This window comes from Mustela nigripes, chromosome 8, assembly GCF_022355385.1.
Source record: "Mustela nigripes isolate SB6536 chromosome 8, MUSNIG.SB6536, whole genome shotgun sequence".
NCBI lineage: Eukaryota > Metazoa > Chordata > Mammalia > Carnivora > Mustelidae > Mustela > Mustela nigripes.
In genome coordinates, this window is record NC_081564.1 from 35679594 (window position 1) to 35696748 (window position 17155).

The 17155-nt window shown below is 45.9% G+C and overlaps 1 protein-coding gene across 1 annotated transcript in view; it reads left to right on the forward strand.

The window, feature by feature from the left end:
- Window positions 1-9290: 9290 nt before the first annotated feature.
- The window catches only part of LAMA1 (laminin subunit alpha 1), a 157936-nt gene continuing 150071 nt past the window's right edge, over window positions 9291-17155 (forward strand). Inside the window, exon 1 of the mRNA XM_059409226.1 lies at window positions 9291-9466. Coding sequence (XP_059265209.1) covers window positions 9391-9466 — 76 coding nt within the window. The 5' untranslated portion in view covers window positions 9291-9390. The remainder of the gene's footprint in view (window positions 9467-17155) is intronic.

A 17155-nucleotide genomic window follows, 5' to 3' on the forward strand; every position in this document is an offset into this window, starting at 1 on the left:
TTTGGGGCCACATCTGGCCCAGGGCTGTGTGGTTTCTGCCCATGCCAGAAGGTCTAAGGGGGAGGCAGAACTCCAGCAGCGACAGAAGAGGCCAGAGGGGAGGGTCCAAAGCCAAGATCAGGGCCTGGTTGGTCCCGCATGGAGGGAATCTGAGGAGACCCGCCAGCTTGTGTCTCCTACAGGCTTCCGGCGGCCCTTCGTATCCAAACAGACCCAACCCTGACGCTGTCTCCTGGCTTAGGCTGTTCTTCACCATCTTTCACTTTCTGTTCTGCCTTTCTGAGTTCTACTGCTCTTCAGCGACCGACTAAGTTCCACTCTCTCCATAACATACTTCCCGACTGCCTGTAGAGGACATTTGCTATTTTGGATGTTGTCTTTTTTCTTAGCACTTGGTTCTCTGAGTTCTTATTGTGTAAGCTTCTCTACCCCCTTCCTCACTCCCAATGGCTACTATGGAATGGAAGAGAAGGGCCGATGCCTCTTCTACCCCCACTTTGGACACACGATGTAAGCTCAGTCCATCAGCTACGGGCTCCCCAGGATTTGGACTTGGAGTTAGTGAAACAAAGATGAAGTGAACATCTGAAGATCAAAGGACTCCCCACACTGCAGTCTGCTTCAGCCCTACTGTTTGGGGGGATGACCTTGGCTGCGGTTCTGCTGCCTAGCATCTGGAACTCTCTTGCTTGCTGTGTGTTCTCATGCCTTGTTTTCCATGTTTCTGTGGATTCCGTGAATCCCCTTTTCCTGGCCCAACTGATATCTCTCCAACCCCCTGGCCTGCTTTAGAGGTGGCCAGTGTCAACTTTTGTTGCTTGTAACTCAGAACCTTGTTTATACCTCATAGCTGACGTTAACTTCTGCCACCCTGGGATGTTTACAGCACTTGAGATCATTAACGTCATATGTTTAGCATAATGCTTGGAACATAATGCATACACAAGAACGGCAACCACGTTATTACATATGTTGAGTACAACATTAATATTGTTGAATACCGCATCCTTGTCGTATTCAACAAATATTTGTCAAGTTTCAGGCACTGTAGGAAGTGTTAAGACAGAAGAAAGTGAAAAGAGCCATGTGTTCCTTGTTTAATATGAAAAATAATAATCAACAGAAAATAATAATTAAAAAAACAAAAAAATAAAATCAACAGAACAGTTAGAACAGAGATTGTACTACAAAGTACGTTCATAGTACAAAGGAGTAAGCAAGCAGTCCATGAGTACTGGAACAATCATGGAAGACCACCTAGGGAATAAGGTGTTTGATTTGGGTCTTGAACAAGGACCAGGAATGCAACAGATGGGAAGAGGGAGAGATGGGCATCCTTGGCAGAGGGAGCTGTAGCTGTGCTCTGAAAAGGTGGGCTTAAGGTGGAGAATGGACAGCTTGGAGAAGGTAGTGTGATTGCCAGACAATTAGAAAGGCCAACTTTAATAAGTGGGCATGAGTTGAAGAGAGACTGGTCAGCATGGTTCTCCAGCCTCATTCAGATGCCATGATGCTGCCGTGGGAGGGGGGGTAGTTGGAGATTTAAGTAGAATCAATATGATCATGGATGTACAGTACACGTTCAAGATTCAACACATAGCAGCTGTTACTATTATTACTGTCATTAATAAGAGACAGTAAGAGAGGTTCTCATTTAGATTTTATAGAGGAGGAACACTGAGGCTCTGAGAAGGGATTTGACCAATTCGAGAGTCGGGTACTTGATATTCTCTAGAAACATGATTTTAATCTCAGGTCTTCTGATTTTCTGATCTCCAGCATCACCTTCCAGGATTAACTATTGTCTCCTGAAAAAGAACCTGTTGATAAAAGAATGCTGTCCATTCCTACAACAAATCCTGTTTCTTAGTATTGTCTTCTTCCTTAAATTTGAATATTATTTCTGCCATGAAACCATAGTCAGATTTATGAGTTATTTGATTATGAATTGGCTTCTTGATGAAATGTCTGGAGAAGGTGTCATAAAATGACAACAGATGGAGACCTGGAGGCAGACATGGAGAAAAAGAGGGCTTGGAAAACTGAAAATGCAGACTAGTGTAGAATGTTTGCCTCTATCCAGAGTGAAGAGAAGGAGAACTTAAACAAACAAACGAAAAACAGAAGGAAGCATCATTAACAGTGTTGGTTTGTAAGTATATTCTTCTAAGCTGGGCGGATGAAAATGGCACAGTGACAAGTCTGTTTATAAACATCTATTTCTTACTTTTCAGATAGTGTCCAGCTCTAAATTTCTTGTGCTCCTATCATTGAAAACACTGATTTCAAAGTTGAACCTTCCTGTTGAAGGGTTTTATTGTTACAAATACCCAGCAGGCAAGGACATCCTGCAGGGTCCCAGGGACAAATGCTGTTTACTTGTCCTTGTGAACAGCTGTCTTCCAGACTCTTCCCAATTGGCTTCCTCTTCCTTGATGAAAGAAAAAGCAAACTTGCCAACTTCCCTAGTGCCTGATTCCCTGCCAAAATATATTTTTTTAAAAATCTTTTTGGGTTTTCCTTCAGCTTGTTGCCATTTTATTTTAATCTCTACCTATTACTTGGGTTTCAGGAAGATGCTCTCTCCTAGCTTGTATTTCCCCTCAGAGTCTACTGTGTTTCTTCCATAGAAATAAGAAGGTGAATGATGGTGTATCTCTTCATAGGCATCTAGCTGCCTTTTAGAAGCATGTGCTGACAGATCTGCTCATCTTTTATAGTCTCACAGTAGCTATACGATGTCACTTCCTAATCCATGCATGATGATGATATTTGTCATTGAAGAAAATAATTATTGGGTATTTACTTGATGCCAGGCACTATGCAAAGAGTCTTGATTCTCACTTTTGGGCATAGGTCTTGTATCCCCCTCCCCACCCCACCCCACCCCCCATTTTACAGATGAGGACAGTGAGAGCAGGAAAGTTGAATCGTTTTCCAAAGATCACCCAGTAAAGTAAATGTGAGAACTGGTATCTGGTCCCAGTCCAATTCCTTCCTTGTTTCACCACTACTTTTTCTTGTGTGAAATCCTTGTTAAATTCCACTTAAGTTTGTTCTTTTTTTTTTTTTTTTTAAGGAATGCTCTGGAAACTTAGACTTGTGAATGTAAAATACTCTAAGTCCTTTAAGAAACCATGAAGCATCAGAGAGCAGATGCTACTGACATTAACTGTGACCAGTAATGGAAAGTATATCAATATAAAAAGTGTGCATTAAGACTGAGTTTTAAGTGACAAAAACCCAACTCACAATGGTTAAGGAAAGAGGAAAGTTCATTGGCATGTGAGGTCTTCTGTCATGGGAAAAGGGTTGAAGTTGCAACTTCACCTCTGTTCGCATCCTATTGGCCTGGACTTCTCGGGTCTGTTGTGGATTGGATGTTGGTGTCCCCTCAAAATTCACATGTTGAACCTCTAACCCTTACGTGTGACTGTATTGGGAGATGGGACCTCTAAGGAAGTACATAAGGTTCATTGAGTCCTAACGGTGAAGTCTTGATCTAATAGGAGTAGTGTCCTTACAAGAAGATACCACAGAGCGTTCCCACTATCTCTGTGCACACACAGAAGAAAGGCCATATGAGGACACAGTGGGAGAGAGCACCTGTCTGGAAGTCAGGAAGAGAACTGAACAGGCAGGAACCTTGATCTTGGACTTTCAGCCTCCTGAACGGTGGGAAAACAAATTCCTCTTTCCTAAGCCACTTAGTCTATTTTGTTTTAGCGGCTCTTGCAGACTAATACAGACTCATGGCTCGCTGCAAGAAAGGCCAGAAATGCGGTACCCCGCTGGGGGATCAAGTCTGCAGATGGAAAGAAGCCTGGATGCCAGGAGGCAACTAGTCATGTGTCACCTGGCGCCATCAACAGAGCCCTGCCCACCTCTTGACAGCTGCTTTGCCCATTTGGTTATGGGCTTTATAACACATCGGTCCTTGCAAGAAGACCAAAGCTTATAAACCTCTTGGTCCTTCAGAATCCCAATCCTGTCCCACCCCAGACCCCAGGTTCTCCTCTACCACTGCTCTCTGAACCCTCTGTTCTTCTTCATCATCTCCGTAATAATTCACATAATTCCTTCAAATTCTTTCTTTCTCTGACCTTTCCATTACTACTGACATGAGGGGAATCTTCAGTATCTGTTTAGGCTGTGATATAGCTACTTATTATTCTCCCCTCAACACCATCTCCGCTTGATTTCTGAGAGACGGTGTTAGTCTAGCGCACTAGCTCCTGATGGCTGCTATAACAAATTACCTCAAACTTACTGGCTTTAAACATGTGTTTATTATCCAACAGATCTGGAGGTCAGAATTCCAACAGGGCCTTCCACTGGCTGAAATCAAGATGTTCTCAGAGCTCCTTCTTTCTGGAGTCTCTAGGGAAGTATCTGTCTCCCTGCCTTGCCCCATCCAGAGGCCTCCGCATTCCTTTACCAAAGGTCCCCATCCTTCCATCTTCAAAACCAGCAATGGCAGTTTGAGTCCTTCTCCCGCCTTCTTATTTTACTTATAAGGGCCTCTAGGATTACATTGGTCCTACCCAGATAATCAAGAAAAATTGCCTCACCTCAAGGGCCTGGGGCCCTCATTGTCCTAGGGATGCCTGGGTGGCTCAGTCAGTTAAGCATATGAACTTCAGTTCAAGTCATGATCCTTGGGGCCTGGGTTGAACCCCGTATCAGACTCCTTCCTCAGCGGAAAGCCTGCTTCTCCCTCTCCCTCTGCTGATGTCTTATGTGCTCGCTCTCAAATAAATAAATAAAATTTTAAAGAAAAATTTAGAAAAAGATCCTTATTTACGCAGAAAAATGCAAGGTCCTAAATCTATGTAATTAAATGAATTTTGGTAATTATGTAATCTATGTAATTAAATGAATCTTGGTAAACCCATGCAACCAACCCCCCATTCAGGACATAAAACATTTCCTTTACCCCAGTTTCCCTTCTGTCCCCTTCCCGTGGATGTTCGCACTCTCCATAGGCAGCCACTGTTTTCCTCTGACTATTTTTGCCTGTTGCTAAACTTCTCTTAAATGGAATTATCCAATACCCTTTCGTGTCTGACTCCTTTCACTTAACACAACGTTCTTGAAGTTCATTCATGTCGCGTGAGTCAGTGGCCCATTCTATTGTATTGCCAAGTAAATATTCTGTTGTAAAATAGACCACAGTTTTGAAATCCATTCTCCTATTGATGGACATATCACATGACTTGGTTCCAGTTTGGGACCATGAATGAAGGGACCATGAAAAAATCCTTATTTAGTCACCTCTGCGAAGTCCATTTTGTCATGTAATGTAACATATTCCCAGGTTCCCACCATTAGCATGTGCATATCTTTGGGGCGCCATTATTCTGCCTACTACTCCTGATTTGCCTCCTTGGTCTCCTTGTCCTGCCACTTCTCAACAGTGCCTAAGGCTGAGTGTCCTAATCACTTTATCTCCTCCTATGGACCCTTAAGGAGCTTAGCTTATACTCAGCCTCTTTAGCTTTGTCCTGGATCAGACTCTGACACCATAACCCACTTTCAGTAATTGACCTCTCACCTCTTTCCTTAGAACCAAGTTCCCAGCTTTGTACTCCAGGCCAGCTTCCTGGATCCTGGCTCCATGCTCCTGGGCCCAAGTCCCTGCCTGGAACCTCAATTCCCTTAGAGCTAAAGGACAGTTGGGCTTATAGCAAGCCTCCAGAGAAACAGTCCTGCCCCTTATTCTGGGCACCATGGCTGGGTCTCTGCTGTGTGGATATCAGGCCTCGCAGGAAAAACATTTGCCAAGCGGGGCTTCATCCTCTTGCCTGGGACCATACTGCTTTGAGGCTGGCTCCTCCAGTGGGCCCAGCCACCAATAATCAGACCCAGATTGCCTTTGATGCAGGAATCAGTCAAATCTAAACACCTCCGTGTTTCTAAAATGTTGTTGCAGGAGATTAGGATTACCTGGAGAGCCTTAGAACATCTAGATATCCAGGCTGCACCGGGTACCAATTAAATCAGAATCTTCAGGGAGTATAAATCAGTGTATTTTTTAAAAAAAAACTCCATCGATTTCATTTTTTAGGCAAGATCAAGGATAAGCTGACACACTGAGATCAGGACCTGAGTTGAAATCAAGAGTTGGGGGGGCTCCTGGGAAGCTCAGTGGGTTAAGGCCTCTGCCTCTGGCTCAAGTCATGGTCTCAGGGTCCTGGGATCGAGCCCCGCATTGGGTTCTCTGCTCAATGGGGAGCCTGCTCCCCACCCTCCTCTGCCTGCATCTCTGCCCACTTGTGATCTCTCTCTCTCTCTCTCTCTCTGTGTGTCAAATAAATGGATAAATCCTTAAAAAAAAAAGAAAGAAAGAAAGAAAAAGAAATCAAGAGTCGGCCCCTGAACCCACGGTGCTCCCCAGGTGCCGTGGCCCATTCAATCTTTGGGATGAAGATTTTACCTCAGTAAAATCTCTCTTAAGTTGTTTACTCAGTGCTCGATTTCCCATCCTATCTCTCTGCCATTTGATGTTTCTTAATATAACTTTTATTTTATATGTATTTTTTCTTTACCTTTTTCTCTCTTAACTGCCAGGCTGAACATTCCACAAAAAAAGATGAGGACCATAATATGTCTGTCTTCTATTACCTCTACTTTGCAGATGAAGGAACTTGCTCAAGATGTTTCTTCCAGTAAGTGAGCTAGGAGAACGCGAGCTTCCTGCGAGCTCAGTCCAAGTTCCCTATCACGACTTCTAACCTCCATGCCACCACTCACCTCTCATCAGCTGGACACAACTGTATTTTCTGTATGAGGCTTTCGACTTTTTTATTTGTATGAGTGCTTATTTTATAAAATGGAATGCCCATATTGTCTAGGATTTTGCTTTTCTCACTGAACATACCACAATGTTTTTTGCAAACTTTAAGTCTGATATTTTAAGAATGCCTATGTAATAGACTGTCACACTGAATTACTATAAACTACTTAACCACTTAACTATTGCTTAGCATTTAGGCATTTTCACTGGTCATTTTTTTTTTTCAGGTGACTTTGAACCACACGTCTTCGTGTGCCTGCCTGAACTGAGTTCCTTCTTTCTCACAAATCGTAAACATTCTTATCTCATTTTCACCTTGAACCAGCCATCCCCGGAACTTTCATGGTGCCGTAGCTAATTTATCAAAGCGTGCTAAAGAATAGGAAAATTTGTACAGCAGTCGTTTTTTATTTTTATAAGACACGTAGAATTGTGACATTCTTACTCTTCCATCTTATCTAAGCTTGTTCATTAAATTGGCTTTGTAAATTTTTCTTTCCCTTAATTATCTCCGCTTAATTTTGAGGAATGACAAATTGGGTCCACTTGCACATTTTGATGTCTCCTGTTCACTCCCCAAGTGTGCTGACCCTTTGCTTCCTCAAATCACAAATGAGTTCCTTGTCTGCAGTTCAAAGATAAGGTCTGGCTGGAGTCTGAACTGAATTTCTAGGAACCCAGGACAAAAGGGAGACAGATGACCCTTTATGATTACTGCCGCTGCATTTGATCTCATCCTCCCCACGGAGGATCTCAGCGCAGTGATGTAGAGAAATCTGAACCAGAAACCAGACCTGGGGGCTTGCTCTCACCTGGACATTTGCTCATCTTGGCACCTTAAGCCCCTGAACTCATTTCCTCAACTCAAAGGTGGCAGACCCTTTGGCCCCAATGTGGCTGGGCAGAATCTCACAAAATTGGAAATATCACATAAGATAACCAATGTGAATGTGCTTGTTACACTCTAAAAGACATATGTGTACGTGTGAAATATCTGTGTGGACACAGTTGTTTCAGTGCAGACAGTTTTTATTTAATATTTAAAGGTTTGACACTTGATTAGTTATTAAATACCGATTTACTGAATTAGTTGATACTTAATACTTAAATATTCTAATAGTAAAAAAAAAAAACTATTTTAAATTTGACCCTGTGACGAACACTTTCTCACTCAACCATAGGCATCCTTTAAAAAAAAAAAAATTTTTTTTTTTTTAAGCAATCTACACATCCAGCTCTGGGATCAAACTCACAACCTCAAGATCAAGAGTCACATGCTCTACCAACTAAGCCAGCCAGACATCCCACAGCAAGTCCTTTTTAAAGGCCTCAATTCTACCTTTTTGTTCTTTGCTTCTATAATTGCTAACATAATATTTTATTCACTAAGTGCTTAAGGAAGTATCTTTAGAAAAACTGGAATTGCTAGGGTGGTCAAATTGATTGACACAATGAGATAAAATTATCTCCCTACAGAGAAAAGAAAAAAAAAAAAAACCCTAAAAACAAAATGAGGACGTGAGTTGGTGGTACTCAGTGGCTTTTAGTATGTCTTCTGTTTACATCGTGAGAAAATGATATCTACAAAGTGTTATGAATACTTTTAATTGAAAAAAAATCAGAGGAAATTAAAAGCTCTTTAACAGGGACCAGATGTAGCTAAAAAAAAAAAAAAAAAAAAAAAGGAACAAAGCAGTTGAACTCTTGTGTTAAGATTAACTTCCAAAAAAAGGGGGGGAGGGGGACCTCTTCCTCCAGCTGTAAGGGGTAAGGGTAGACTAATAATTAAGTCCAAGTGACCCTTCTCTCCTTACTTAGACGAAGTGAGAAACAAGTTGCAACTCATTTTCAGAAGAAAAATCTTTACAAAATCCTACGCCAACAGCCAGTGGGGGAGACTGATCAGCTAAGCCCCGAGTCCCGTCCGCGAGGCTGGCGGCCAGGACACAGGAGGCCGGGCCACCGTCGGAGGGAGAGGGACGCTGGTCAGCTACACCCTGGTCGCGCTCCAAAGGGGAGGCCGGCCGCCGGCCCGGGGAGCGTCTGGCGCGAGAGGGGCGCGGGCCCGGAGGTGCCGCGGGTGTGGGCAGCGGCGCGTCCTCCCGGCTCCCGGGGCCCGGCGGGGGCTCAGAGCCGCCGTGGGGCCGGAAGGGTCAACAGGGCAAATGCTTTCTCGGAATTCACCAGCTCCGGCCAACTTCAGCAGATTCTCTCCTCCTTCCCAGCCACTTTCTCCGCCCACCCTCCCCCACCACCCCCAGCCCCACCCCGCCCGCCGCCCAGGCTCGGAGCGGGTCACCCCGCCACACCCCCCGAGTCGGGGACGCTCTGAGCACCGCGCCGGGCCGGCGGCCAGCTGGAGCGGCGGGTCCCCGCGGGTCGCAGGGGCCGAGCTAGGGGCCCCGCGGGGGAGGGGTCTGCGCGGGCGGGGGCGGGGAGGGGCGGGCGCGGCGCAGGTCGGGGGCGGTGTGTCCAAGGGGCCCGCGGGCTGGAGGCCGGAGCGCGGCGGGGAAGGGCGGACTCGCGCTCTGCGGAGAGCCCCCGCGCGTGGCGGTGCCTTTCTTCCCAGAGCCCACGCGAGCGGCGGCAGCGAGATGCGTGGCGGCGGCGGCGCGGGGGTCGCGCTCCTGGCCTCGCTGCTCTGGGTCGCCGCGCGGTGCCAGCAGAGAGGTGAGCCCCGGTTCCCAGTCCCTGGGCGGGCGGCGGCAGCAGCGGGACAAAGCCGACCGCTTTGCCGCTGCTTCGGTGGGGGCGCGCATCCTTGTTCACCTCGGACGGGGGAATCGCACACGTGGGGCTCCCGCGCGGCCCCCACGAAGCGTCTCCCGGGCGGGGCGGGATAGGAATGGGGACGCCACCCGAGATGGACGCAACCCGGTCCTCCGACCCTTGGGCTTGAAACTCCTCGGGCTCGGGGGTGGGGAGGTGTGGAGTGAGGATCCGTTCCGTTTTTTTTGCGATCCGGAGCGCCGCTGACGGGAGCGGCACGGGGTGGGGGAAGCCGGGGGTCGTGGGGTGCAGGAGGGGGTTGCGACCCCCGCAGAGATCCCCAGCTTGCAGTCCCCGGGCTGCGGCGGGCAGGGGTGCGGGCGGCTGACTCGGCGCAGGGAATGAATGGGAAAGGCGTCCTCCCGAGTTGCCCTCATTGTCCTGCGGTGGAAAGCCCGCTGGTCCGCGGCGCGGAAAGGGCGGGCTCCTCGGGACCGCTCGCGGCCCAGGTGGGCTCGTGGGGACAGACCGTGGCGAGAAGCGGGCCCCTGGCCGGCTGTCTTGAGCCCTGGGTACTCGCCCGCCCGCGGCGTCCCGGCCACAGATGCGCCTTCCGAAAGGGCGCTCTTTGTGCAGCTCCCCCGAGGTGGCCAAACCGGCTCATTCCCCGTGCGGGGTTAGACCGCGGTCACCCTGGGGTGACAGAGCCGGTGACGAAGGGACGACTTTGCACGCTCGCCGGCTGCGGTGGTGCAGTGTTTCTCCTGACAAGGTTTGGGGAGAACGGAAACCCCAAGCGAATTTTCAAGGCTTCTATCAATGCCAGAGAGAAAGAGAAGCCCTGTTTCCCTTTCTGCGGACCACTCCATTCCCCCACTCGATCAAGCGGACACTCGGTGAAGTCTTGGCGGCGTCGCTTTCTAGTTGGCTAGGCGGTCACAATACTTGTTGACTGCATCTAATGTGCGCAACACGTGACCATGGACACATCCCTACAAATACACATTTCATTAAAAAATAAATAAATAAATACAGGTCAAAAGTAGGTAGGTGGCATGCGAAATACCCTCGTGGGAAAATGTGTTTGGGCATTGTGCTGAGTCGTGAACTCGACAGAGACGCGTCCATCTCATTCATTCAGGCATTCGTGATGAACGCACTGGACCGGAGCTGGCCACACAGCTTTGAATACCCAGCGCCTGCTCTGCGCGGAGTGGGGCTGGGACGTAGGGGGAATTTACATAGTTATGCGGCCGAGAAAAGAGCCCGCCTTTAAGCGAGGGAAGGCTTTGGCGCTACAAGCCGGACTCCTTTCTCTCCGGTTGCTGAAAGTGAGCGAGTCCCAGTTTCCCACAGGGTGGGGAGAGAGCCACTTGGTTCAGCTTTATTGTTTTAAGAAATTGAAAGTCCTAGATGGAGGCAATGCCGGGAATGTTTTTCTTGCCCCTAGGAGCTGAGCACTTGGCATGGGAGGTTATGAATGGTGTTTGGAGAAAGTGGGACCACATGGGGCTTTCCTGCTTAAGATGCTTTGGAAAACCACCCACCAGGGGAGTCTTTGAGTCTTTCACACCGGTTCCATATTTGCTGTCTCCACCCCATCAGCCAACACCATGCTTCCTAACAAGCACCTTTGAGGGAGTTTTCATTTTAAGAAATAACTTGTGCTCCAGGGCGCCTGGGTGGCCCAGTGGGGTAAAGCCTCTGCCTTCAGCTCAGGTCATGATCCCAGGGTCCTGGGATCTGGAGCCTGCTTTCTCCTCTCTCTCTGCCTGCCTCTCTGCCTGCTTGTGATCTCTGTTCAATAAATAAATAAAATCTTTAAAAGAAATAAGTTGTACTCTACATATAAAGCATAAATGATTAGTGAAATGGTATTATTTGGTCGTAGTAAAATCAAGCTGACCTGTGGCACTGCTGAGTTGACTAATTGGTGCCTACATTTTAAAAAATGATCATTATCTAACAGCCACTCAGATTATTAGCAGTCCTCTGTAATATCTGTGTCTCTCTGGATTACCTTACAACTCACTGTATAGGAGGACCCAGTGGCTCACTGACCTTGAAATGTAACCTGCTTAAAGTGAGTTATTCCCCGGGGTTAGAGTAAGAGGTGGTATGTTTCTTAAAATAGTGCCTTGTTGAGTCCACAGCTGGTAATATAGAATTATGATTACAACATAGAATTATAATTGCTTCACAGGTTGGCTCATCAGTTTTTCTGTTTTAACTCATCCTTTCTTTTTTAAAAGTAAAAAATAGGTCATTCCAAGTAGAGAGAGAAAAAATCTGTTGTATGACTAGAAGAACATGTACTTCGTTCTCAACAGGGCATAGCATTCGAATTAGCATGTATCATTCCACAGTATGGAGTACGTGTGCCTGAAGGGATTTCAAAGGCACACTTTTCTCTTCTGTAAGCTGTATTGCCATGTAAGTGCCAATAAAAAAAATATTGATCTTAGCAGTTGGAAACAAGGATATGTGTAGTAAAAACATCACTGCCCACCATTTGCATATCCTGGATTTGGCCCACTCCTTTTTCCTTCCTCTTTTCCAGACATTAAATATGAAGCCTACTGCTGTAGTTAATACAATGTCATAAAGAATTCAAATACCACAAAGATATAGTAATGTCTTGAGCCATTCTTAGAACTGCACTGCTCTATAACCAAGTATCCTAAAATGTTTATATACCCACTTATTTCAAAGTAATCATCCTTGAAACACTCTATGATTTTATAATAATTTGTTCATAAAGCCCTAGGGATATTCATTATCATCTATGGTGCATTTGGGGCAGGGATGACAAGCCATACCTTTAAGCTTTAGATGTTTTATTCTCTGGCTTCACTAGCTGGGGGATATTGGGCAAGTTAATTTTCCTGTGCTTTGGTGTCAGCATCTGCAAACTGGGAGTAATAAAGAGGTTTCCCTGCAGAGGCTGTTAAAGATGAGATGAAACAATGCAAGAAAAGTGTCAGTACAGTGTCTAGTACAGGGTTAGCCCTCAAAATATTTTATCTAGGAGTATCACTGTTACTATTTTACACAGGACTCTGGGGGAGGCCCTCTTCTGGAGCTGTAGTTTCTGGAATGCGTAATTGTTTCAAAATTTGGAGTTTGGAGTTGAAATCAAGTAGTCTTGGGCTTAAATACCAGGCCTGTCCATCTGATGAGCCATGACATTGGTTAACACCTTACCAGCTCTGAATATCAATCTTCCTGTCTATAAAATGGGTAGGATTCACATGAGTAAATAACACATGAAAATATTGGCATGGCGTTGGGCACGACATACTGTCACAGGTGTGGGATCTGTGGCGATGACCCTTACTGTTAAGCCTGTCACATGCACTCACTGTTCTGGGCACCCCTTCCTCTCTCATTGCCCATGTTCATTTGCTCATTTAGGGCTTGTTGATTTTACCTCCTGAAAGTCTGTGCGATCTGTCTGCATTTTTTTTTTTTTTTTTGGTCCCCACTGCTGACCAGTCTCAGGAATTGTTTGTTTTTCCCATGAAATATTGTGATGGTTCTCTAGCCAAACCTCCCTCCTCCCCTCGTCTCCCTTCTCAGCATGGCCGCCTCTGTGATTTTTCTAGAAACACCACCCTAGGGCTCAGACTGTGCCACCCACACCCCTCACTTTTTCACAGGTATATACAAAATAACAGTGATGTGCATCACACGGCGGGGGAATAAGCCAAGGGGGTTGGGACTCCAGCTGGCCTGTTATCCCAGAGCTGAGGGGCATTATTTTTTTTTTAAGATTATTTATTTATTTATTTGACAGACAGATCACAAGTAGGCAGAGAGGCAGGCAGAGAGAGAGAGGAGGAAGCAGGCTCCGCACTGAGCAGAGAGCCCGATGCGGGGTTCGATCCCAGGACCCTGGGATTATGACTTGAGCCGAAGGCAGAGGCTTTAACCCACTGAACCACCCAGGCACCGAGGGGCATTATTTTAGGACACTTGTACCTACTCATAGGCAACAAGTATTTCCTTGCACACAAGCTGCGAAGACAGACAAGTCTGCTGTTTGGGTTCGAATGCCCTGGGAAACCTTCCCGGTCCCCCGATGTTGAAGTACTCTCTTCCCTAAACTCCCAGCGGTCTCTCCACTTAGCGCTATCATCATTTGTATCCACTTATCATGGTGGCGTGAACAATTGGCTGACCAGTCCTTCTCACCCACTGACTGGGCAGGGAACATGTTTATTTTTAAAGATTTTATTTATTTATTTGACAGAGATACAGTGAGATAGAGAACACTGGCAGGGGGAGTGGGAGAGGGAGAAGCAGGCTTCCCACTGAACAGGGAGCCTGAGGCAGGGCTCGATCCCAGGACCCTGGGATCATGACCTGAGCCGAAGGCAGATGCTTCATGACTGAGGCACCCAGGCGCCCCTGTGGAGATCATTTTATCCATATCTGCACCATCATTGCTTTGCAAAGTTCCTAGCAGTGAACTTCATTGAGTCAAATTGAAATGAATATCTTTGTTTAGGAATCAAGTAACTTCAAAACATTTTGTTGTGTAGGTAATCCATGCCATGGTACAAAACTCAAATTGTACTAAAGTGTCTGTAGAAAAAGGTTAAGTCTCAACCTTTGTCACCTTCTTCTGAGGTAACCACTACTTTTGGCTTCTTGTGCATTCTTCCATGGACATCTTTTCATGGAACTCTCAAAAGCAAGCTACTTCTTTGGTAGTAGAAACCTACTTCTTCTCCAACTGTATAAGGGGGCCCCACTCATTTCCTGACAAAACATGGACCAATATTCCTCTCTCCACTGCCCACTCCACATTCTAGTACTTCAGTGGACCTGTTGCAGGGAATTAATACATCATTTAATAAATGTACATACTTGTAAACTTGTCACCTTCAACTTGTCCCTTCCAACGTGGTCTTTGACAGAAAGGTATTAGAGCAGTGTTTCCTAGATCTTATGGACTTTTAAAACTAGGTCACCAGTTGATTTCATGACATTGTACTCTACTCATTCTGAACGTCTTGTTTACTGTGCATTAACAAGCTATTCCTTATGCAGTAAAGACTTTTTAAAAATGTGTTTTAGGAGATTCATGATACAGAGAAGTCGAGTTTGAGAATAATTCTATTAGAAGTTTAAGACAGTGGTTACTTATTTTACCAAGTGTGATTTGTTACTGGAACATCTATGACAGCCACAGAAAAATTTAATTTTTGATAATAATTCCCAGTGAATAAAGTTAAGTCTGCACTTTGAATAGAGATTCAATAGAGATGACCAGGGAACTCTCCATCTTGGGCCTTAGATGATGTTTTTAGTTACATTCCTTAGAAATGTTTGGACAACCAAGAGAAACTATAGTTTCCTGAGAAAGATGTCTGTAACTTATCTACATGCTTGCAGATAATTCTTTCTCTTGTTTTGTTTTCCAAATACTAATATGATTCCATGGACAATTGAGTAAATAAATAAAGGCATTTCAAAATTAATGAGGAGGAAAAAAAAAACCTTTATTAGAAGTAGTTTAGTTAAGGTCATGAACTTGGGCTCTGTTAGAACATGCCAGCCCAGGAGCTGTTTCGGCCCGAATCCCCCTGCAAGACAGAGACAGCTGGGTTCACTGTATTTTCATGGCCTCGATGCTCAGGGTGACAGTCCGTGCTCAGAGTAAGGATTTCATAGCTCAGAATCCCTCCACTTGAGTCTTTGTGTTTTCAAGGCTGGATCAGGAGAGCTTTCTTTGGGTTAACTTGTTGCCAGCGAATGTGTGTCTTGCTTGGGGGCAGGAGACAGACAATGGAGGCAGTGAGAATCCGAATCAGCCCGATAGATGACATTCTTGCCTAGGTAAGCATTTATCTCCGAGTGCTCATCCAGAAACTGCGGAGTGTGGAAATACATAAGATCCCGGCTTCGGCTTGTATGCACACTTTTGCTTTTTTTCTCTTCTGAATTTACTATTTGAAGTTTGCCTCTCTTCATTCCTGAACTGTCTTTGAAGTCTGAGCTGTTGGCCTAGCAGGCCATGTGGCTCAAATTCTTGTGCCAGAGAGCGTCCTGAGTAGCTGGTGGGAATGTCAAATTTAGATCCATGAGAATATATAGAAAATGCCCTCCTTTCGCCGTTGCCTGAAGTATTTCCTGCATTTTATTCCATTGCCCCTTAACTTCCTGCCAGAACCTCAGGAAATTCTCTCCGACAATAAAGATGCTACAGTGTAGCCGACCATTTGTAGTTAAAAGAGAACCTTTGGAAGGGGGCCCTCACCTAACAATGCTGATTATTGTATAGCACACGTTTAAATGTCTTCCAGCCTTTTTGTAGTGACAGAATTTTACCAACAAAAGTGATTATCTTGTTACCTTGGGGGGCCCAGCACGGGAACCGCTCCAGTGTCTTCCCTCTGGATTTCCCCCAGCTCATAGCATTCTTTCTGTTCCCTTGTCTTAGTCTGCTTTTACTTTTTTTGTCCCCTTATCCAAATTGTCCCACCACATTTTTGTTCTTTCCCTTAAAAAAAAAAAAAATCTGACTTTTTGTTTTTTTAATTTTCATTTCTCCCTCTAACCAGGCAAATAGTCATCTGCTGTCTGAATTGACTATGACCAGCCACTTTTTTGTTTGTTTGTTTTCAGAGAGAAAAGGGGAGGGACAGAAGGAGAGGGAGAGAGAGAATCTTACTTAAGCTGACTCCATGCCCAACACAGAGCCCACCTCAGGACTTGATCCCAGGACCCCGAGATCACGGCCTGAGCTGAGATCAAGAGTCGGACACTTAACTGCCTGAGCCACCCGGCGTCCCCATAACCAGCTGCTTGTAGTAACTGTCTGATGCTCGCACGCTTTCTCCTTGACTGGTCAAACACTGCCGTTAGGCTCATGCTGCTGAGGTCCTGCCTTCATCCTGTGCCCCCTGCTTCATCCAGATCCAGTCCTGCCACAGCCATGGCCCTCCATGATCCCTCCGGTCAGCCAGGACCACTAGACTTAGCCACGTCTCTCTCTATCCCGGGCGCCTATCTCTCTATCTCTCTCTATCCCGGGCTCTTCCTTCCTTTCTGATTGCAGCTGCATGATTTGTTCATGTTATTCCTTATCTGAATTGCACCCCCACTTCTTACCTAAAACCGAGCCTGACCGCCCATGCACGGCCTGTTGCTTACTGCCCTGGGCCAGCCTTGTCATTATGACCCCAACCAACCAGCCTGTTTCTGCATTTGCACTGTTTTTTGTGATAAGTCAGGCATTGAAGTTTGCATCTCTTCATTCCTGAACTATCTTTGAAGTCTGAGCTGTCGGCCAGGCAGGCCGTCTGGCTCAAATTCTCGTGCCAGAGAGCCTCCTGCAAAGCTGGTGGGAATGTCGAGTTTAGATCCATGAGCATGTACAGAAAATGCCCTCCCTTACCCATTACCTGAAGTATTTCCTGCATTTTGTTCCATTGTCCCTTAACTTCCTGCTAGAACCTCAGGAAATTCTCTATGACAATAAAGAAGATGCTGTCCGGTCCTCTTTTAGATGGCTTGCCTAGAATTCTGTAAGTCAAGGTCCGAAAGATTTTCTTTCCTGCAAAGTTCAAACCCTTAGCTCCCAGCTTTTCTTTCAAAACAACGATAACTTGAGGGTAGAAGGTTCTTGGGCTCAGACCTGAG